Below are 23,914 nucleotides of genomic sequence, written 5' to 3'. Positions count from 1 at the left end.
CTTTGAGGGATGATTCAGGCCATGATTCTGAGTTGATATCAAATAGAATTTTCCGTCGCAAAAGTATGGAACGGAAAATAATTAAAAAAAAAATCATAAATTTTCAGACAGGAAAATCCACTTGATATCAACTCAGAATCATGGTCTGAATCATCCTCTTCAATACCTAGCATGTTTCCTGCGATCTTGTATGTAAGTCTTGTATTTCGTTAAATATTTAAATGAAACAGATAAGTGACGATTAAATAATTTAATAAATCTCTTAACAGTTGAATACTGATAGTTAAGTTCAATAATATGTTTTCTACATAATTGCACAATATGGTTAGCTATACAAATTAATGTTGTATTATCCTAATAATAGGTTTACCTTGTAAGGTATACTACAGAAACTTGTTCAAATATGACATTTTATATTAAAAACATTAAATGTTGACAAGTGCTGTTAATTTTCAGGATTATGTAGTAATATTCTGTCAACAAATGCTTATTGATTCAACAATTTATTTCATCTTAATTTATACCAGATTTATTTTAAACAAACGACACTTATTATTTAGTACTTTAAATTTATCTTCCACGACAAGCCGATGGCGTCATGTAACAACAGATATAGGATAAATATAATAATTACAATATATTGGAATGTTAAAACAATTCAACAATTTGCTATTTTATTAAACACGACACGTAGAACGCTGTAAAAGTTGTCTAAATTCCTAGAGATAAGAGTAAAAACACTAGCGAATTGTAAACTACAGTTTAGATGTAGACTTTAATTAAATAAATCAACAGCAAAATGTATGTTTGGGGCACGTGCTTCGTGCATGCCAGTCGCAATGTTTGAGGACTAAAGCTAACTCATCAGTAAGATCTAGCATTTGGCATTAAAAAAGCTTGTAATATGACGAAACAAAGCTACAGTTACATCTAGTACCACACAAGATAAAGGCGTTAATTAAACCTATGTTATGTCTAACAATATTGTTGTTACACAAAGGTACATACCATACGTACCACTCCACAATTTAACAGCAGTTTAAGATACATTATTCAATTCAGACCATGTTTAATTGAACGTATTATGTCAGTGATCCAATTATTCGATTGTAAACTTAAAATAAGTTAAAACAATAAAATAATATAAACAAAATTCTTAAACTAAACTTTAAAAGCAACTTTCTTAAAAATTCAAAAAACATTAACAATATAAATATTTTGTTCACTTAGTAACAAAATTAGGATTATTATATTTACAAATACTGAATTTAGAAACTTTCAGTTAATTATCACTACAAATATAATTTTCGAGCTCAATACAAATAATCGAAACTATTTTTTACCAACATTAGTACCATTTTGATCGAAGACGATAATTTTGTTGAGAGAACAGATACAATTACATTGCAATTGGTTCGAGTTGCAAGCTGCACAATTTACTACATTAATATATATCACAATTTTATGGTGGCACTGGTGCTAATTCCTTTCCTTAAAGTGAGGAGGTGTCTGTTGGAATCAGCACCATTATATTTCCACAGTCTGAGTCTAATACCTATCCAAGGATGCGCCTAATTGCGCCATTTTTCTACATGAACTAATGATTTACCGCGAATCGTGATGTAGCCATCTTACTAGACCATAAATTGTACTATAAAATCGAGTCTCAGATGACAAGCAGCATCTATACAACTCGTGCACTCTCGTAACATTAAAATTTGACAAAAACTTTATTAATTCTAATGACCTGTTGAATATTTAACTTGTTAGCATATTCTGAAATTGTTGTAGACTTTTTAAAATCTTGATAAGCGGCACTTAGCAGGACCGTGTACTTCTAAATTCAATATACCGCGCCTTTAAATTAATTACATTGACGTTAAGGTAGTGAGGTTGGTTTAGTTGGTGAGAGAACCGAGGTCCGAGAGGAAGTTCTCGGGGGTGAGGATGTGAGAGGAACCGATCATCACTTCCCAGTTCTTGAGTGCGGCTGTTATTTCATACGCGCAGCGAATCTCGGAGAAACTCACACCTAGAACAATAAGAATCTATTTAACGATGTATTCATAATCAGTTTTGTAACTTCAGTCAGTTACGATGGTTACTCCACATGCAAGCTTTCAATTTTAGTGGACAGTTGTATTATGTAATAGTAAATTGTTTTTGTGTAATAATAGAAATAAGTTACCAGTAAGACACGGAAAACTTACAATGTCCCCACTTCTTCATCACTTAACATCGCGGGCATTTCATAGAACTTGACTAGAGGTCGTCTATGGATGGGGAGGTACTTGGTGTTAAGAGTGGAAACAATTGACATTTGATATATTAGATATTCCTGAGCATTGTATGCAAGGGTTGGTAACTTGTAATTGTATTTCTTCTCCAGAAGAAGAAGATACGAAATGAAGAAGAATATTTCGTATCAATCATATTTATTTGGGGGTTGCAAAAGTTGTCACCATATCATTGGAACCATAAATATTTTGAATGAATGTTTATTCCCTTACCTCCAACAACGAAGACCATCAGACGCGGCACATTCTTGACAGTTTGTTGGGCTTTATCCTTGTGCCAGTGGCCGTAGCGGACGCTATAACAATGTAAATCACACTCATTTCACTTACTATCTTACTATCTATCAAATAGAGAGACTTATAACAAAACTATAGGTTTATAGAATGTTGAAATCAGAAATCAGAATCATTTATTCAAAGTAATTATCATGGATAATCTTTTTGAAGGTCAATATAACATTTTTGAATTTACGTCATTTCGCAAGGTGTTATGGCCTATGGCTGAGGAGAAGAAATGACAAGAAACTGCAACAGCAACACATCTTTTAAATCAATGAGGGTACATTACAAGTTTTTTAATAACTAGAGGAACACATTCAATACCAGACATTTTTGTTGCTAAATACCCTAAGATGTCATGCATGAAAATGAGAATTATAAAAGATGGACTAGTATTTATACAGTAATGTGCACCATAAATAAAATAAATCTTAACAAAATGAAGTATACTATAATCAAACCCAAGACACTACATACAACAATTTAATTCATCCCGTGTGCCATCTAACGCGTAAGTGCGAGCAAGCCATAGTTCACATGCTATCCCTTTTACTCCTTAGCAGACTTAAATAAGAATTGGTGCGGGGCGATGTTACTGCTTTATATACGTATTCTATGCTATAATTGGGTAGTTTCCTAAGTCAAAGACAGATCTAAAACCGACAAAAATCATTTTTCTCTATTTAACTTATTCATGAATTTTAATAGTAAAAAATGTAATAATACTCGTAAATGCGACATTTTGTCAGGTTTTTGTATGACGTCACACGTTGCTTTTTCATAGAAATTTCGTTTTTTGGACGTTTAGTAAAAAATTACTGATGTGAAACTACATATTTTACAGGAGCAGGTCGTTCGATGTCGTGGGACATTTATATTTTATAGTATGTAAGCTTTAAGTGCTGCCATACTGAAGTTATACGTACCTGGTTGGTGCTTGGTATCCAGAAGTTTGTGCGCGACCAGCCAGGAACGGGAAGTGACGCTGGTCGAGCTTGTCTTCAATGGCATCCTCGATGATGTCCTGGACAAACGCACAAAGTCATAGATTAATTAATGTAGCAAATACTGTACACGTTGGATCGTAAAGCCGGTTCAATACCAGACTTGCATCAATGCGTAATTAATTTATCTTACATGCAATTTTCACTAATACAGCTCACCACCTATCACGTTAATCTCACATAAAGGTCAATGAGGTATGAGTACTCAGTTCACCATGCAAAGAATATAGTTCTGACTACCCCAATTGAAAATATAGTCATGAGCTTATGTTACGCAGTGTAAAATTTATCTAAAATCGGTCGCGCTTTGGACGCGTTTTTGTACGAATTTGTATCGCGCGTACACGTACGAACATTTAGAAAAAATCCTAACGCGTAATGGGAGACCGCGCACTACGTTGCGAGTTGGCCGTCGTAGACAAAGTAATCGTATGATAATCTGTCTAAAATGTAACCGGTTTTGACCACTGAGATTTTTGCATACATTACCTTGAGTACTGGCGTCCATCGTGACATCTGGTACGTTTGCTCGGTGATCCTCTCTTTCCTGGGCACTTGGTACTGCTTCTTCCTGTTGCCCTGTACGGATAATGACAATGTGTGAGACGACGTAAACAAACGTTATTAGTCGTGTCTCTTTGTTACTTTGTGGTCCCTAGTTTGGTTAGGACATTACTGGCTGATCACCAGATTGTCCAAAAGTAAGATGGTCTGTGCTTCGGAAGGCACGTTAAGCCGTTGGTCCCGGTTACTACTTACTGATGTAAGTGAGTCATGTCAGGGGCCTTTCGCGGCTCAATAGTAACCCTGACACCACGATAGAAGAAGAGAGTCGTGTCTCGTCAGCTTTTTCAAATTAGCCGCTTTGCGTCGTGAAGCGTAGTTGTAGCCTGTTCCTTGTATGAATTTATCACGCAGGGCGACACAAAGCGGACACTTTGAAGGCGCCCAAAGTAATAATATATTATTATTTCTCTGTCTATTAAAGTTCAACACGTTAAATATATAATAAAGCTACATACATCAACAACGACGTTGAGGCCGAGGTTGGCGAGGTTGAGCAGTGTCTGCTTGTCGGCGGGGTCGAGCTGCGCGTGCGTCACCAGCTTGTTGAGGTTCTCCTCCGAAATGCCGTTCTTGGACATTATGTACAGCGCGATTATACGCATCTTGTTGTAGTTTGTTACCGTCTGAAATGTTTTACATTTTGCTTCAGACGTGTCTGTTACTACAATAGTCTGACCGCATATGCTGTACCGTGGCGTGGCATGCAGTGAGTCGTGGGGGGATGGAAAAACAAGCACAGTTCAAATAATGAAAGAAAGAGACATATAGAATTGAGCAGCACCGTCCCGATATGAGCGCAGTTTATCGACAGGCGCGGTATAGCGCCAGCAGTCAGACTAATATAAAGTTTATCTTGATTTGACAACGACCTGGAAACTTTGACACTGAGCCTTTTAATATGCTCTATCTACAAAGTGTATGATGGTTTGCAGGAAAATGCACGATATTAGAGGTGTGCCAGATATCAATATTTCTTTACTTTGTACTACCAGTTGTTTGAGCGAATGAAAACAGTAATAACATACTATCGAGTAACATCGTATTCGACTTTTGTGGATGTATTGTGTAGATGAATGAATAAATGACTTGACATTTGTATCAAAAATAAGGATCAGAGTATTTTATTCCACACATTGTCGTAGTCAATGATTATAATTTATAATATGTAGATGTTTTTTAAATAAAGTAATCTTTATTGAGCGATTTGAATGGGTAAAAATTAGATAATATTCTTTGATAATCTGGCATACCCCTTGTCTATACATACCGGTGTCTGAGGAGATGCCTGTGTCCAGCATTAGGACATATATGCTGTTACATTACTTTTACAAAGCGGGTATTAGTTATTAATAGGATACAGAATAATGAATGATGGTGCAGTGTAGCGGAGCGTCATAGAAAGGACAAGGCAACAGGATCTAATTATACCAGCGCCAATTTCGCGTACTTTGCCCTAACGGCTAAAACTAACAAAGGCGTCTGAAGATTTTGCCTTGTATCTTGTATATACGCCATTTTTGAAGATTTTCAAGATGATGGACAGACAAAGGGCCAGGCTACATTGTAAAATCTTCAAACTGCTTTCAACAGAATGAGGTGTCGAGTTCGGTTTATATTGATATCGTGCGGAATTTTGATAAAATTTTGCGTTGCCAATGTTGCCATCAGCGAAAAAAGCAGTGCACAAAAGGTTACAGGTTACATATTTTTTTCTAAATGAACAATTTAAAAAACGAATACAACGAAACAAATTATAGTACCTGGTCCAGGAGCACTGGTACAATGCTCCGCATGTGGTCTTTAATCTTCTCGCCCTCAGCGTCGGTGCCCATCGCCAGATCCTGCAAAGATTATGTAACTAATTAAAGATATATCTATACCACTACCCATAGACACTATCTATAGATATCTTCACTAAGATGTCGGAATTAAATAATCTGTTTTTATTTATGAGATAAACATAAACACAGAGCATTCAATTAGCGGTAAACGGCGAGAGCGAGACAGAAAAATACGGAGTTACCGAAAGGCACAGCAGTATCTCTTTCATTTTATCATTCACTGTGGATTTTATAACAGCACAAGCCCTTATTTAAGTAATACTTGAATACTTTAATTATTTTTAAGTTTCGAATATAGTAATACAAATACGTAATACTTGACTATGAGTATTGGAATGTTATCTTTTACGACTAATTCCAGAATTACCTACGTTTTTCCCGCATATTTCTTCATTACATATATACCACTTTCGCTTCTATCATTTTCAGTTTAGAGTTCTCTTGTCTCGGCCTTCGCAATAAATGACTACCAAATAAGGTTAAGTATTAAATTATGTACCTGTTCGACTTTGCAGAGCTTGTCAACATAGCCCTGGTAGGCCTTCATGCAGTCCTCAGCGAGACGCAAGTGTGTCGCGTACTTAGACAGTTCCTTCTGATACTGAGGCATCTTCTTGATCATCTGAGACAGGTCGCGCATCGACTGCTTGTCCCCTGTAAGATTGCTTTGTTCTATTGTACCATAGAAACATAAACAAAAAAAAAATAAAGGGTGGATGAATAATAAATTATAAGCGCGGTGATACAGGTTGGTGTGAAGGATGTGCTCAGTTGGATGGGGAATTAAATAACCATAAAATGAGGTATGACAAGTTTTTTAGCAGATAGACAGACACATCGCACGTGTTTACGCACGAAATTGTGTGGCACGATTTGTGGGCAAATTAAGATTTTTGAGATTGAATGATGAATAATAAGAACATAATGAGTAATATATCACAAAAATAATAGCAGACTTATGTATTTTGATGGCCACAGTTTCATAGAATCCTATCACACCTTAAAATGAAAAAGGAATAGTGTCTGTAAGAACAAAATAAAATGTATTTTTTTGAAGATTGAATTTTAGTTTAGAATATAGTAATAGGTAGTTGCATATTAATTTATTAAGAATAAGAGGTTAAAAGTAAAAGGTTTATACCTCCTACCTATTCTAGCTACCCTATTTTTAAGCTAGCAGTAAAAATGTTTTGACCATTCACCACAGATCACAGTGTTGAACCATACATTTTCCATCAATAAGTCTTTGGCATTGAATTATGATGATGATATAACAGCATTTATGTCCCACTGCTGGGCACAGGCCTCCCCTTAGTCAATCGGAGGGGGTATGAAACATACTCCACCATGTTGCTCTACTGTGAGTTGATGCGAGGTGTTTTTACGGGTAATAGCCGGGACCAACGGCTCAACGTGCCCTCCGAAGCACAGAATCATCTTACTTTTTCATACAATAGCAAAGTCCTTATCAAACAAACACGGTTTTACATAACGGCTGTAAAACAATCAGACTGCGATATATAGGTAACACAGCTTAGGCCATACCTCCACCCATGCGCTTGTTATCAGTAAACGCCTTGAGTTTCTTGGTTACGGTGGTAGACACGACTGCGATGTGCTGGTGGCGCAGCTCTACCCACAGCTCGTCGTTCTCGTCCAGAAGGACTTCCTTCATCTGACCGCTGCCCGGGTTTGACTCGTACCTGTTAATACAGATGTTATTAGAAGGAAATAATCGCATTGGGCATGCCTGTGCAGATATTGTTATAGAATTGTACAGGGTGTAACGGAAGGGGGGTATCAAGCCGAAAGGGGACAAAACTATACCTTATGTAGATCTTATCTGCAAAATTTCAATTAAAAAAAAACACTTTTGATATTTTTTTAAATTTCAGTTAAAAAAATATTTTAATATTTCCAGCATGTAAAAAACACGGCACAGCACTATTGAGGTCACTGTTCTTAATCCACTCAAATATTGGCACTACACAAATCTCCTAGCGCGTCCTGGTCGCCTGGTACTCGCGGCGCTCGCACGGCCGCGATAGGTACGAAATTCGAGCGGGCGGCGGCTTTGGCGGCAACGTCAAAAGGAGTCGGCGGCCGATTGGAACAATCCGAGTCGGCGGCACGTCGGCGACTGTAACAAACAAGAATGACACTAAAGCATCTAATAATTGGAGTCATTTTGCTTTGACAACTATTCTCACATTATGTTATGACGTGTAAAATAAGTTAAAATTACCTACTTGTTTAGGTAAGGTATTTAATTTAATAGTAAATAGGAAAAAAAGTGTGAAAGTGTGGGTAAGTAGGTAGGTAATTAATAATTAGACTTACGTTTTACAAGAAAGGTTTGAAATGTCGTCATCCCCGTTCGATGCACAGACCTGCCGCTTCATCTGTCCACAACACTTTCGAAGCAAAGTCTGGTGAGCTTTCCACTTGAACTCGGTACCATTCTCAGAATGCCACACGAGGTAAATAATCAGCAGGAATTAGCTCGGGCGTACGTTGCATGTGGTAAGGTTCGCGTGGTAGTCCTTGGGTTGGCTGCACGGCTAGTACGGCTTCTTCAAACTCCGGATCACGGGTCGCCGAGCGGCCAGTCTCGGATGACGCGTGGAAAGAGCCCGTTAAATGCAGTAGGCGATTGACCATTTTCCTGAAGCAATGCAGTGAAGGCAGTTGCCTGGCTTCATCAGCTCTCGCATCGAAGGTCTACCTTCTATGAATCGCTGATACAAGTTCCGTGCGATACATCATCATTTCATAATAACCTACATTACTCAAAGACACCTCGAACTATCACTGATCACAGTTATCACAACAAATCCAAATTTCGAACTTCACTCCACAGATAGTAAACAAGCACTGACAAATAATTTGACAGTTTACTTTCGTGTGCATGTTTCTATCTCTTTCGAATTCTAGTATCCTGGTACTTAAGGGTATGTTATTTCTTTGTGCGCAATAAAATATTTTTATGGTATTGTTTGAATGAATGAATGTATTGTATTTTATGAAAGTAGGTACGTATTTTACTTTGAACCTAGAAAAGTAAAAAAGTCGTTTATCTAATAAGGATCACCCGCGCTCACACTCTGGCACTAACACAGAATTGCCACGTTTCTTCGCAAATATCCCGCGCAATAGCAGAAGGCGAAATTAATCTGTCAATAATAAGACATACTATCACTCTGCCCGTATCCCTAATGGGGTGGGCAGAGTCACAAGAACATCCCATTAGCGGTACGAGCATGATAATTATTTATGTACCTATGTTATGATTACTTGTGGCTCTGTCTGCCCCATAAGAGATAAAGGCGTGATATTATGTATGTATGTTTGGTACGGGCATGTAGCGATACGAGCGTGTAGTGGTAAGTGAAATTCCGCAGTTTCTGCCTACTCCAATGGGAAAAAGGCGTGATGTTATTGTTCACTGTTGGATAATACACGACTACAATTTAGGAAGGAAAAAAAATACAAAAAAAAAAAAATATTTTTTATCATGGTTAATGATAACTTTCCCTTAACAGCACCGCCATTTTGAATTTCGGGTGCACTAGGGCTTGCCGATCAAAAAATGACTATCGATAATCTATCCCGACCGAGAGTCGATCGATAGCAAGACTATTGATAACTCGGAAAGTGGGAACATTTTCGATTTTATTACCTAAGTGCAATACAATCGATAGTATCGTTGCGGATTAATAACAAACTATCGATAATTTTGCCCTCAGTCAGTAGTATTGCTACACTCCGATAGTATGGTTATTTTGAGTGGGCTGATTGTCTAAACTGAATTTCAATAACTCAAAAATCCATGGATTTAGATTTTTTGAAAAGCTATTTTTTTATTTCTATCAATCAAAATCGTAGTTGAAAATGATTATGATCGATAATCGATACTGAACTATCGATAGTTTGAAACACTAGCGTGCCTTTTTCTATTCGCGAGCCCTGGCACCCTGGTACAGGGTATAAATCCCATTAACTGTCCCAATGCAATTTGCAATTCCGTGCTTCGGAAGGCACGGTTGGTCCCGGTGACTACTTACTCATGTAAGAAAGTAGTTATTACATGAGTCATGTCAGGGGCCTCTGGCGGCTCAATAGTTACCCTGACACCAGGGTTGATGAGGTTGGTAATCCACCTCACAACCCACACGATAGAAAGATTTAAAAAAATACTGTTATGTGTTTTTAATTCCTTGTACGCAATAAAGTATTATTGTATTGTACGAAAGTACTTATTTTAAGATTACTTTTACCATGTCATAGTAAAAGTAAAGTTATGTTAGGTAGGTACTTTACTTGAGAAATTGATTTTGTCTTTACTATGTTGTAAACGTAACATTAATGTCTCTTTAATAAGATACACAATCACTTGCAGCTGCTCGTATCCCTAATGGGGTGGGCAGAGCCATAAGTAATCAGAACATACTAACATAATATCACGCCCGTATCACTAAGGGGTAGGCAGTCACAACGGTACTTGAGAAATTTATTTTGCTTTTACTATGTTGTAAATCCCCAAGGAATTCTAAGAAGCCTCTGACGTTGCCGGTCGCCTCAGGGAGGCACCCCGTCTGACCAAGGTGCCGGACCCGGTAGTTGGCGGCTCCTTCACACTCCAGTAGCACATGGGCCGCTGTCTCGTCCATGCAGGTTCTGCACAGGGGCTTGTCGGTGACACCTAGTGTAAACAGATGTTTGTTGATATCACCGTGACCACACAGCTACACCTGCTACCTGCAGCTGTTACCTGTATTAGTGGAGACCTCTTCACATTTAGAATTCTTTTGGAGAGACAACTATTGATGTTGGGTAGTGCCATCTTAGCCTGCCTGCATTTATTTACGGTGGTTCATAGTCTGGTGTGTTTGTTCATTCCCAAATACCCTAATACCGAACTAGCTTTATTTGCGGATGATACAGCCATCTATTCTTCGTGCCGTGGTCGAGTTATGATGACCGGAATTCTCCAACGCGCCAATGCCTTGGGCAAGTAGTTTCGCAAATGGAGAATCAAGGTAAACCCGGAGAAAAGTGCAGCGGTGTACTTTTCAAAGGGCTATTATAATACGTCACGGTCACGCTGTCAACTTAAGTCATCAAGATGTCTGGCAAGCCGATCCCTTGGGAGGAGCAAGTCAAATATCTCGGCGTAGTCTTAGATAGACGTCTTACTTTCAAGGCCCATATCAAACGTGTGCGCGATCGCGCCACGTTTGTAATGGGCCGTGTTCATTGTCTCCTTAACAAGCGTAGTAAATTATCCCTTTGGAATCTACACGACTTGCATCCGTCCGATCATGACCTATGCAGGGGTAGTTTTCGCTCACGCGAGTCTCTCTCAAATCCACCGTCTACAGGAAATACAAAATCGTTCGTGGTTCCATCGCAATGAAAATCTGCACATTGACCTAAGTCTGCCAACCATTGCCCAATGGCTCAAATTAGTTTTTTTGATTCTGCTCCGCACCAACCAAATCCCCTGGTAGTTGCGGCTTCCGAATACATCCCGCTTAGGAACGGTACTGAATAGCATCGGCGTCCGAAGTATGTAATACGATCCCGACGACCCGATTACTCTAGCCATAGAATCAGCCAATCAGCTCGCGACAACAAACATTTCAGGACCCCGATACCGACACCGCCGGCGTGGTCGACGACTTCCCTCAATCAGCGCTTATCGCTATCGACTTACTAGGGTCGTTTAATTCTTTCAAATATTTTTCCTCTCAGACGACGCCCTGAGCCGAGGTTCGCGCCCAACTGGGCACCCTCAGGCCTGTTGTCTTAAACGTTGTACCGGGTGAGAGCCTTCAGCGCTCCCCATTTGTCCGGCCAAGTAGTTAATGTCATTTGCGGCAAAACTTCGATAAGTCACGTCAAAAAAAGGTGTGTTTGTTGGCTGCTCTCGTTCGTAGCAGCGAGCGGACCTGTCCGAATGAGATCGGCAATATCGGTTCCGGACCGATGGCTGTTACCTCCCGTTCCCCTTCTGGCCAACTCGTCCGCCGCGTCGTTACCTCTTGAATCACTGTGTCCTTTGATCCATTGTAAAGTGAGGTGTTAGTATTTGCACACCTTAGTCAGTGATTGGTGGTAACTGTGTATGAGTAGTAGTAGTTGTTTAGGGCCTGCAAAACTCTGAAAGTATTCTAATGAAACTGTCCCGTACCTAGCTAGCCATGAACGCATTCGCCGCTAGTGTGATGCCCATTTGACCTGGATGACGGTGTTAAGGGAGCCTGATATTACGTAATCATAAAATAAAGCATACTACACAAGGAGACGAGATGCATTGTAAAGTACATTTCTTTATCAACTATTAATGTAGGTAATCGACTACATTTTTGGACAAAACTTGTACAACAAAGTGACTCTGCCCATCTCAGTAGCGCAGTAAGTGTGATATTAGATATGTGTAATTACTTGTAGCTCTGTCTGGTCCATTAGGGATAAAGCCGTGATTTATGTATGTTCACATCTTGTTCTATCCTATTGGTTGTGAGGTGGATAACCAACCTCGTCAATCCTGGTGCGAGGGTTATTATTGAGCCGCCAAATGCCCCTGACATGGCTCATGTAACGACTACTTATTACATCAGTAAGCAGTAACCGGGACCAATGCCCATTGTTTTTTTAACTATTGTGTCTGGAAATCTTGGCCTCACAAGGATGAAACAAAACAATTTAAAAAATATTGATTAATATGGCCATCACTGGCACGTTTACCCTTTACTAGGGCAGGCATAAATAAAAGAGGTGGTAGCTGTTCACTCAAAAGTTAAATACCTTGAACAGCTGATTGCTACGTAGTGTTGTGCAAATTTGAATTTATTACATGAAGACCTGGAATTCAATTGCTCATAACTAATGCAAATATGAATTTAGGCGGCCAATACTCTCGCATGTGATTTGTAGATAGTGACAGAGTAGGTACACTTCGGGTTGATACCCCCGTTCCGTTACACCCTGTATAAATAAATGAATAAAATAAATAGTCGTAGTTGAATGTTGCCTGCCCTAAGGTTGCCTGGCAGAAATTGCTGTTTAGCAATAAGGCCGCCTATTGTGCTTATGTTTTATTCGTATGTTTATGTCCTTTATATATGTTCTTGTGCAATAAAGTATTATTGATTGATTGATTGATTGAATGTTGATTTGGATCTTATCGCTCTCCATTTTACAAACTAAACGCGCCAATATAAGTCCACTCCATACCTCGATTTGCAGTTGAGTACTTAATAAGTCCTCCAAACACAGACTGTTTAATTAAATGTTAGTGTTCTGTTTTTATGTCCTCCTTGCTCTTGAGATTTCCTGCAAAATACTGCTATCAACATAACAAAATATTTTTTTCTACTGTGATAATGTAACTAATTAGAGGTTGAAGAACAACTTGGAATGTAATGGTTTACTACACCACTGGACGTGATTTCAATAGTTCATTAGCAGATGATAATAGGCCAGATGTCAAAGCTAGTCTCAGATTATTGAAGATCAATCTAATTTTCCTTTTTTTAAAGACAAATTTTAATAAAGAAAAACAACATAACAAAGAGTATAATTTGTTTGGTTTAAGCCATGTTTGAAGACGTCATACGAGTGGATTTTTAGAAAAATTTCATAGTAACGTAACTTATAACGTTTCGTAATAAGTATCTCATTTGACTAGGTTGGCCTGTTGCCTATTACGAGTACCTGTAGACATCATTTTCAATGGGCAGCAGATCGTATGCCATGGCTTGTAGAGTCAGTTCGTGCAGCAACGGAGACACGCAGTCAAACCCGCGGTCGAGTACCAGCAGCTGTGAACGAGCCTTCTCCGGACCCTCGCCCATTGTTGGCTCGTCCGCCTGGAACAAACATAAGTATATAATTCTAAGTAGTGTACGATAAAAAAAAAAGTTTTCATCTCGAGCTCCTCCGTGCTTCGGAAGGCACGTTAAGCCGTTGGTCCCGGTTGCATTAGCAGTCGTTAATAACCAACAATCCGCACTGGGCCCGCGTGGTGGTTTAAGGCCCGATCTCCCTATCCATCCATAGGGTAGGCCCGTGCCCCTGCAGTGGGGATATTAATGGGCTGGTGATGATGATGAGTGTACGATAAAGTTTTAAAACAATAACATGAGTTTGGAAAGAGAGCAAATTAGGTCAAATTGTGGAATAATAAGTACAAGAAGTAGGCATATCTATACAGGGTGTTAGTGACATCGCAACAAATACTCAAGGGGATGATTCAGACCATGATTATGACGGAAAATTCCACTTGATATCAACTCAGAATCATGGCCTCAATCACCCCTCAAAATTTTCGTTATGATGTAACTAAGACCCTGTATATAATTTGGATTTTTTGGATGGATTAAAAAAAAAATAAGCGTAGTTTTAATAAATAATTTACCTTGTAGGCATCGAGTTTCTGCTGGATAAGCTGAGCGAGTTCCACATTGCGCTCCCAATCACTGCAAATAAAACAAGTATTTGTTTTTTTTCGATATAACAAGATCTTTGATAAGATACACTTGGGTAATATGAATTGTAGGAGTGGAATAGGTGACATGCGAACTGTAACTTCCTCAAGTTATGGGCACCATTGTTCAAAAATGATGGTAATTATGTTGTGTGACAATTACTTTGTGATGATTTTGTGATGAATCAAAGCAATGTTGTTTTATTTTTTATTTTTTTGTATTAAGTATGATATGTATTATGCTATGGGTCATTACCTGAAATACAGATGATTATTATTACTTTTATACAGTCTTCAATTTAGTACATACTCAGTAAATTTTCTTACCTGCGGTAACGTACGGAGGGGTATTCGCCTAAGGTGGCGCACAGTGTGGCGATCTGTTCAGCAATACGCTCCATGTTGGCGTTGCGGGTCTGAGCCAGGGCTGGGTTGTACATGCACTGGAAGGTCTCTGGTGAGTCCAGGGAGAACACCTGACGAATACATCACCAAAAAATATAATATCTACTGAATAACCTTAACATTCTTGTGCAATAATCTAATCTAAATTGCTGCATGAGCAATAAGGCCGCCTGTTGTGCTTTTCTGTATATGTTGTCCTTATCTCTGTATTTTGTGTCCATTGTGCTCAATAAAGTATTTTATCTATCTATCTATCTATCTAATATAATCTTGTCTATCTATATAATATTATACGTTGAAAGTCTTTCTTGTCACGTAGGTCAGCTGGAAGAAATCTCTTTGTTTAGAGATAAGCTTGCCTGTACTATCTGTTTTCTTTGTATGTTTCTTGTGTCTGTTTTATTGTGTACAAACAAATAAATAAATAATAAATAATGCTTGACAGAATTTGCATCTCTTTCGATTCAAGTATAGTGTAGTGAGCAACATTTAAAAAAAAATGTTTTAGTATCTTGCTAACTTTATTGTAAATGGTGGTAGCAAGTAATATCTAAGATAAATATTATTTCTATTTATTTATCTATCATAGAATGCTAACGTCATAAGACTCATACCACAAATTCTGTCAATAAGGCTAGTCACTATTTATGTGATGAAAAGACTAGATACTCAAAAACTTCACCCTTTTTACAAAACACTAAATATTATTTAAATATTCACCTGGCTCTCATAAGGCAAGAAAGCGATGTTGATCTCCTTAAGAGTTTTGATTTTCCTGCCTGCTGTGGACTTGCACAGTTCATTGAACAGTTCCTCAGGACACACTAATCCAATGCAGCGTGGAAAATCGTTTACAAGTTCATAAGATAATGAATACGTAATAAGACTTGATTCTGTAGAATTTTAGTTTGAAATCAACATAGTTTAACATAAATGAGAAAGATTGAATTTTCAATAAAAATAAACCAAAGTTACTTATTTATAAATTCTACACAATCAAAGTAGTGCTCTCCAGCACATTGTAATGTTTTTAATGAAAATAAAAACCAAAATAAAAAATGAACAAACCTGTTGTTCGTATGGAATGAAAGCAATGTTGATTTCCTTTAATGTTTGTATATATTTAGCTAGTTTGCTACGTGACAGTTCATCAAATAATGCATCAGGACAAGCTGCAAAATGAAAATAAACTTAAAGATGCAACAAAAGAAACTTAGAAGCATGGAATAATAAGTACACAATAACAAGTTTTACATGCCCTTAGAATGTAGACCAAGAGTGTATAATAAATAGTATACAGTTCTTGTAATGAAACATTTCAAACAATAATGAAGCTAACTACGAAATAAAATAAAAAATTATCTATAAAAAAGGAACAATTTCTTACCTTCAGTGAAGAAGACGTGGGCAGCCCTGTACATAATGCGGTTACCAACAGCAAAGTCATTGATAAGGGCATGCACTGACTTCTCAGATGGGGTGATGAGGTATATACCATCCATGGTGCACAGAGGTTCCCTCTTCTTGTGGATGTCTTCCACCACTGAAAACATTAATTAAGTAAAGAAATATAAATGTAGCCTATGTAAGTTATGCAGCACCAGAGGTTCATAAACTGTATTTAAAACTTGATTATTTTCAAATGTTATTTATCAATCGAAAAGAAACTTTCAACCAGTTCAATTACTGGAAATTAGGCCTAAGACCAATGTTCTTTTTTTGCTATTGAGTTCATATCATTAATTTAATGCTTACTAATGAATCACTGGGGCATTGAAATTGTTTTTGATTGCTGCTTTCAGTATTCTTAGCAAACATTGTATGGAATAAAAAAATATCCCACTGTTCATGGGATTCCTCTATTAACTGGAGAGGGTGTGGAGCATATTCCAAGGAGGTACAAAATAACAGAAGAATAAAATGATCTTACAAGTGATGCCCTCTGCCGAGATGTCGTGCATCTTGCAGCATGCAGAGACCATGCGCATGGAGAGTTGGTCCACCACGAGGACACGCCATTCTACCTTACTGTTATCTTTTCCTTTGGGGCGATACCGGATCACCTCATTCATAATCTCTGAAAGAATTAGCTGTATTAATTTTTAAGTTTGCATTTTGCGGTAGTTCAGGGTACCTCTTAAAGCATACTGATCTGTATATGAAATTGGTTAACGGTTCTAGTACATTCTTGAATAGCGTGAATACAATGCCAACCCACTAGCCCGCATCGATAACAATGTTTATGTGATAGCCAAACATAGTTGGCAACTGTATTCTGTCCAAAGTGGCTACCATTGTTGACCTTTCAAATGAACCCTGTCTAGCGGAAAATCCCGTCAAGTATTGAAATCCTGAAAACAATGGATTTGTGCCCTTTGCGTGACGTACGAACTGCGGAGGAGGTCCCCACCCCTCACGCAGATGACATAAGAAAATCAATAATTACGCGAACTTCAATTTTCATAGATTTCAGTGCATATTTCTATAATTGTCTACTATTGACATCAATTATGAATCCAAATCGAATTTATAAGGAGTTTTACACGAAACTTTCACAAAATTGTAAGGCAAATAAGCGCTTTGTTTACATACTTCAATTTCAGATATTAAATGAAATTCGATTGCACTTAACTAAAATTTGAAATTACATACATGAATTACATTAAATAAATGAAATATACGATAATAAAGGCTTTTCCTAACAATAAATTATTTGTAATTTGAAGATATTAGTCATCGATAAGGACGAATGTTATATTCGATAAAACTGCATAATACCCTTACATAGCCCGAATTACAAGTTTAATTTCGGTAAAATACAATGTTAAGTCTCCAAGTAAGAGAAATTTCACAATAACAAGAGGTTTCAAATAAGAAAATTAAATATTTTTCACTCACTTTGCCCGACAAGTGCTTTCAGCGCCATTTTGATGAATAGACTAAGTAAAAATATGAATGAATGAATAAACCCCAGAGTTCTCATTCGTTCATTATTGTCTATGGCGAACTGAATGAATGTCGAGTTTAATCAGGGTAACCACGATTTGAATTTTGGGGAAGACGATATTGTTGTCTTCTTGGTTTTTTCATTGTGATTATATTGTTTAATGATTCAAGTTACCCATTAATTTATGATTTATTTCTTATATGTATAAATAACATATCTTTTGTTCGTAGGATACGTACCAAATATGTACGAATTTCCTTGCGCGCGCATTTGATTTTATGAATGATAAGGATGGGAGGCGGGTCAATACCTCAGCTAGTCAGAAAGAGATGAAATATACAAACAGTCGCGTGAGTGACGGAAACAGACTTCGGTTTTCTCCCTCCCTTCCTGATATGTCATGTGAACGCAATTCAATTCAGTTTTTTGTATACTCTTATGAGGGATGTATGTGCTAGTGTTTTCGTGAACCGGATTATCACGTGCTTGGAAATCTAAGTAAATAATAAATTAAATATTAGTGCGACAGCGGATTATTGTGCATAAATATTAATGAAACTGTTACTGAGGTAAGGAATAAAATATTAATCGTTCTAGATTTAAATTAATAATAAAATATGTAACAATATTTTAGGTAATAGGCAAGTATGCAATATTTTTATAATATATTCTTGTAGTTATATAAATATTTTAATTTCAAGAACATTAAGTAAGGTAAAGGTATGGCATTTTTATTTAATTTCTGAAGATAATAATAATATTATTGACAAACTTTTATTGCTTACCTGATTATGATTATGAGTAGGAGGTACCTATCTAACTACTTAAATAACAACCTGACAATGACTGCGAGCATATTACTGATTACCCTGTGAGGGATGCAGCGTGAAGAAATTCGTGTGTGCGCATATCTATGAAATTTTATATGGTAAAAGCAGGTAGGTAGGTAAATCTGGACTCCAGGTTGCGTATATCATTATCGAATTTTCATTTCCGTACATAAAAGCTACGGTCATATATTGTTGATTGTATTCGATTAGCTGCAAACGTTGTTTTATTGGCAGAATCGATGGCATTTGCAATAAAAAATGTCTTTATCCACAGGTGAAAGTGAGGTGCGGCGTACAGCCGGCCGTCTAGTGCGGCACTCGAGACTCAGTCAGTGCACTACCTAAGTCCGCAGTGAGATGTGAAGTGGTCATGTGTATTGTTTTTCCGGAAAACGCGGGATAATTGTCAGTGTTTGTTGTGCTAGTGAATACAATGAGGAGCTATCACCTCGTGATCCCGTACCCTTGCAGGGCGGAGGGCTGGCTTGATCGATGTGGTAAGTCCCGACACTGTGTCATTTCCCTCACCTATTTACAGCCACTTAACACAGGATCTGCACCTCAGCTACCTTTATTTACGTACGCGTCTAGGTGCAACGGATATTTTTATCGCAGCATTGGTCAGCTATTCGGGGCATTTTACGTAAGTGGTGCCGCTGGCATGACTTTGAATACAAGGAACCAAAGGTCACATGCTTTTTGATTGATTGAGAGTTTTGTTTGTATCGTACAACATGAATTTATTTCTAAAGATTTATTTGTCTTGCTGAGCGTAATGTTGAAAGTTATGTCTTGAGTTCTATCGGCGTATTACATCAAACAACTCTCATTGATTAGAAAGATAACAACTGTGGCCTAACAATGTTTGCCTACATTTCAAATTAGTTCCCACCAATGTTTATCGACATTAACTAATTGTTTATCTGCACTATCTAACCACTTTATGATTTACGATTATTACTAACTATCTAGTTAGTAGTATACCTATCTAGGTATTATGAAGTTTTACTCGCAGTTTCACATGTCTTATGTGTAATTAACTGAACGATTAATATAACAAGCTTTACCCGTTTTTAGAACTGTCAGATAGTTTAACAATGGTTAAAAGAAGGTAAATCTGTACAGCGCCATACACCAGATGAGATGAGTGATAAACTGGTGACGTATCAAGTTAAACGTTATGTTGCAAATATGTGTGACTGTTCAAATACCAAGAATTGATTTAGATTTGCGTTCATTGAGGCGTTCACCATGGCGTGATTGCGTTTAATTGTTGAATTGCCCAGTAGTGGGTGTTCGTCCCACAGCTTCGGCATCCGGTAATTATACCTGTTGTATTGACGCCACCGAGCTAATTGTTTCACTCCTAAATTGATCTGAACAGTTCACTTGCAGTTGTTTAGTCATATCTCGTTTCTATTAGTTGTGAGGTTTCGACCGCGTATTCACATTGATGTATGATATGTTACTATAGTGATTCATCTGTTTATAAAGTAAAATGACATTATCTTCGTCAAAAGCGAAACTATTTAGGTACGTGGGACGCGGCAGGCAGAGACGTACAGCGGTGCAGCGGACGATTAGAAACCACAGATTCAACCATCTCAAGTGAAAGTAACCAAAGCTATTACCGATATTGACAGAGACAACAAAAGGTTGGATACTTAGTAGCACCTGTCTATAATCTGCCGTAACTTTTGACACCTCTTGTTGTGTTGCCTACCAGGTTATCAATCAACCATTTAACAATCTTTATCTAAGGTTACGGTTTGACGAATAAATTACTGTCATAATCACACCTAATAGATGTTCTTATATTGTAAAGGTCGCCAAATATACCTTACCTTGGTTACAAGTCGTAACATACCTATTATCTAGTATCTTCTTTTGGCGTACAATTGCATACCTTTCCTATAAATTTTCTGATATCATAGGTAATATGAGACGCAACAGAAACTGGTTGCCGTTTCGTCGCTCATAATATCTGGACATTATAAATGATAGCATGTCACTAAGTGATTCCGCGTTCGTGTTTTACGCCGATATTATAACCGGAACGACTCGACGGCATAGTATAAGTATAATGTTTTCCATTTTGGCGACAAAACGAACGATAGAAGGCATATTAATATGGAGTAATATCGTCAAGAGAGCTGTATGGATGCAGGCTGCAGGTCGTTGGCGTGCCCTACTTGCAGTGAAAATTATATGCGCTGCGGTTTCTATCGGGTTTCGGTCCACCAGGCGCCGCATCGCCACAGCTGGGCCGTACGACGCTTTCTCTCGGCCAAGGGTTCATTAGAAAATTAAAGAAAATTTAATAGCTACCAATTCTACATCCATTACACTCGTTACTTGACACGCAATCAGTTTGCAGTTTTTAATTATCTAAAGAGAGGTAATTGTAACCGTAGAAGAAATAAAAAAGATTTCATCTGTTTAAACCCAAAATTTACTTTTAGTGATATTGTACGAGTACAATGTCGGAAAATAAAGTGACATTTAACCGATAACCGTTAATGTGGTGAACCACAATATGCCTACTTTGCGATTTAAATGCAAAAAGTTTTCTTAGAAAGCATAGTGAGTATGCAAATAAGCAACTCTGTTGAAATATAAAAGCATTTCGTGCATTTCTTGTGGTGGAACTAAGTGATAATTCATTTTTCGGGCCACTGAGCATTTAGTGATAGGTATGTGTAGCCAAGCGGATCATCAACGTTGCATATTTTCTTTCTTCATTAATACGCAATTAAGCATCACCTACTAACACCGCGATTTTCAATCATGTCTCATGCATAATTCTCTAAAAAACGAATTATTTTTTCGATGCTAATATATTGCACCGTTTTTAATTTTTACACAATTTTGTAGCGATATAAGCGACGTCGGTATTTTATCGAATTCTTTCATAAAAACTGGAACGGAAACTCAGTTGCAGGGGAAATAAATCTTCTCAGGCCGTGTTTTCATTTCCCAATATTAAAGTACCTACGTACCTATTTATAATGTCTTCCTTTGCTATGTGTAACATTATTGCATATTAAAATAAATGTGCTTTATTTCCTCTACTAATTCAATTCATCTACAAGGTTACAATGTTTAAACAAACTCATTTGAAAATAACATATCTAAATGTCGGATCGTGTTTATAACACGATTTTATTGTAGAAGTGATATCATGTTTCCAGTCATCATCAGACCTCGCTGGTAGTCACGTCTTCTCCCTACGAGCTTGAGAAGAAATCGAAGAACATTTGTATGCAAAATATATGTACACCGCTAACAAGAGAGATCGTGGATTCTCTGAGTACGCTAAATGTATGCAACCAGCAAACTAAGGCAAGCTAAAACAAACAAAGAAGCTCATCGTGCTATTTTAGTTACGAGATATAATTAAATGAGTTCTTTAAGAATGTTCGCAAAAGAGAGCGAGTCTAACGGAGAATCTGAATATGTTTTGAATTGCTTCAAGTTTTAAGGCGCTCGTTACACTCAAGTTCAAGGCTCCTACTCCACTTACGTAAAAGTTTGCAAATTGCTTCAGTTCCAAATTGGGCAATCTGTTTAATAACAACGTGACTTCTGCGATTACGCGTCTTTGAATCAGGTAAGCATTCGTCTTGCGTGTGTAGGGACAATGGTGTTTTAAGAATGTATGCTACTACTAAGTATTGTAGTTCGTGGCGTGGTGGCGTTTCTTGATGCGTAGTGTCCGTTAGCTTCACTGGGAGGCGCGTGCGCACGTGCCGCGCCTACAAACACCTCATAGAAAGTAAACTCTCGCGACGCAGCGGATGATATACACACCATTGTTTTTTCCCCTAATATGTATTATAATTTCGCCGTTCTCTCGATATCATAAAGACTTTCAAAATTAATTAAGTAAACAAAAATAAAATCTTATTAAAACGTTTTTACACGGTACATGTTTTAAGTTGTGGAAATATTAACAATTTCTAAGAAAATAATTCTTGGGACCCAAACTTTGGTTGGATAATATGGAATTTGCCATGTAAAGTTTTATTGAGTTAATATAGCAAAGTTTTCCCGGAGGCGTTCGAATGTTGCCGAAGGGCAGTAAAGGGCGGACGTAGGTGTCAGCTAGGGCGAGTGGTAACAATCTAATGAGGACCCTTTTCGGGAATTCGGGTAATTATGTGCCTCCCATGGCGATGCTCGAGGGGCCCTGGACACGTTATAAATCAGGATAACTGTGTGCGATCAAGCTATCAGGATCTCCCATTTCTATAATCAATCTCGACTTATCCACACGGAATGGCATTTTTGTGGAAATTCTATAAGTAAGTGCTTAATGTTATAAAAGGTTTTAAGTAGGTATAGACAACTAATTAATAAGCTGCACAATTTAAATAAATATGAAAGGCTGTGTTGTAAGGTGACCCTTACTAGTTGTCTTTGAATTGTAAGTTTTTATGGCCATATATCTCTTACTAGTTGGTAGGTACGTCTACTCCCAATAGAAATTTGACGAAAGACCAAGGCTAATACGAAAGCTTTAGTTAATCTTGTTTAGTAGATAAGTATATTGGCACACATTTTACCCTTTCTCAAATACCAAACACACAAAGAATGTCGTGTTTTTAAGGTGCGGAACGAAAAGGAATCCACCTGAGTACACACCTAAGTGCCTTGCATCATATAGTACAGTTAGGAGTTGCGTAACCGAACAATCCTGCATTCTAGTCAACTCTACTAAATCGCACTAAAAACACCTTTCTAATACTTAATTTTAAATAGCGCAATCAAATGCAGCTGTAAATCATACGTCAAGTATGTAGCAAAAAAGAAATTACGTACATTAATCGGAATTACATATACATTCGCCGAATTGTAATTACAGTGTTGTACATAGATCACGTGCAAAGAATGTTTAATTTAATGTTTTATTGGCTTTGTGAGTTTTGGTATCGAATTTTATGTCTTTTGGAAAAATTATATTCTAATTCTATTCCACACATTGGGATTAACGAAACTGGCAATTTAAATTGTTTTCCGTACAATAGATACTTTTAAGTTCTTTGCATTTGCAACAAGCTCAGCTTACTCAGAACAAATAACATCGTAAAACAAATCGTTGTAAATCCAAACAGTCTGGGGACGGAGAAAATCGGTTTTAATATTTAAATATTAATGAAAGTCAACAAATGGTTTTTGTATGGTTTAAGTAAGGATGCAATAGGAATAGTAGAAGTTGAATCGTTAATTTGTAACACGCGGATTTCTAAATAT

At 37.5% G+C, this 23,914-nt stretch overlaps 2 protein-coding genes across 4 annotated transcripts in view; one reads left to right on the top strand and one right to left on the bottom strand.

The window, feature by feature from the left end:
* Positions 1 to 235: 235 nt before the first annotated feature.
* On the bottom strand, positions 236 to 17,827 carry LOC126380252 (protein ROP). Of its 3 annotated transcripts, none has more exons than XM_050029526.1 (15): positions 17,783 to 17,827; positions 16,815 to 16,961; positions 16,272 to 16,427; positions 15,953 to 16,056; positions 14,807 to 14,955; positions 14,411 to 14,471; positions 13,708 to 13,862; positions 7,534 to 7,691; positions 6,488 to 6,660; positions 5,908 to 5,988; positions 4,603 to 4,770; positions 4,070 to 4,159; positions 3,503 to 3,600; positions 2,511 to 2,593; positions 236 to 2,032 (listed from the first exon to the last, which is right to left on the bottom strand). In XM_050029526.1, exons 1-15 carry the CDS (start codon positions 17,808 to 17,810, stop codon positions 1,899 to 1,901), a joined length of 1,785 nt encoding a protein of 594 aa, XP_049885483.1. In that variant the 5' UTR covers positions 17,811 to 17,827; the 3' UTR covers positions 236 to 1,898. The 3 variants fall into 3 exon arrangements, with proteins under 3 accessions (XP_049885483.1, XP_049885491.1, XP_049885497.1); XM_050029534.1 differs by having other exon boundaries at positions 6,488 to 6,642; XM_050029540.1 differs by lacking the exon at positions 15,953 to 16,056 and adding an exon at positions 15,605 to 15,708 and having other exon boundaries at positions 6,488 to 6,642.
* A 1,136-nt stretch (positions 17,828 to 18,963) lies between these two features.
* LOC126379796 (ras GTPase-activating protein raskol) overlaps positions 18,964 to 23,914 on the top strand; it is a 194,016-nt gene continuing 189,065 nt past the window's right edge. Inside the window, exon 1 of the mRNA XM_050028716.1 lies at positions 18,964 to 19,158. Coding sequence (XP_049884673.1) covers positions 19,095 to 19,158 — 64 coding nt within the window. The 5' untranslated portion in view covers positions 18,964 to 19,094. The remainder of the gene's footprint in view (positions 19,159 to 23,914) is intronic.

Source organism: Pectinophora gossypiella, chromosome 3, assembly GCF_024362695.1.
Source record: "Pectinophora gossypiella chromosome 3, ilPecGoss1.1, whole genome shotgun sequence".
Taxonomy (NCBI): domain Eukaryota; kingdom Metazoa; phylum Arthropoda; class Insecta; order Lepidoptera; family Gelechiidae; genus Pectinophora; species Pectinophora gossypiella.
This window is presented reverse-complemented; position numbering and strand designations above follow the sequence as displayed.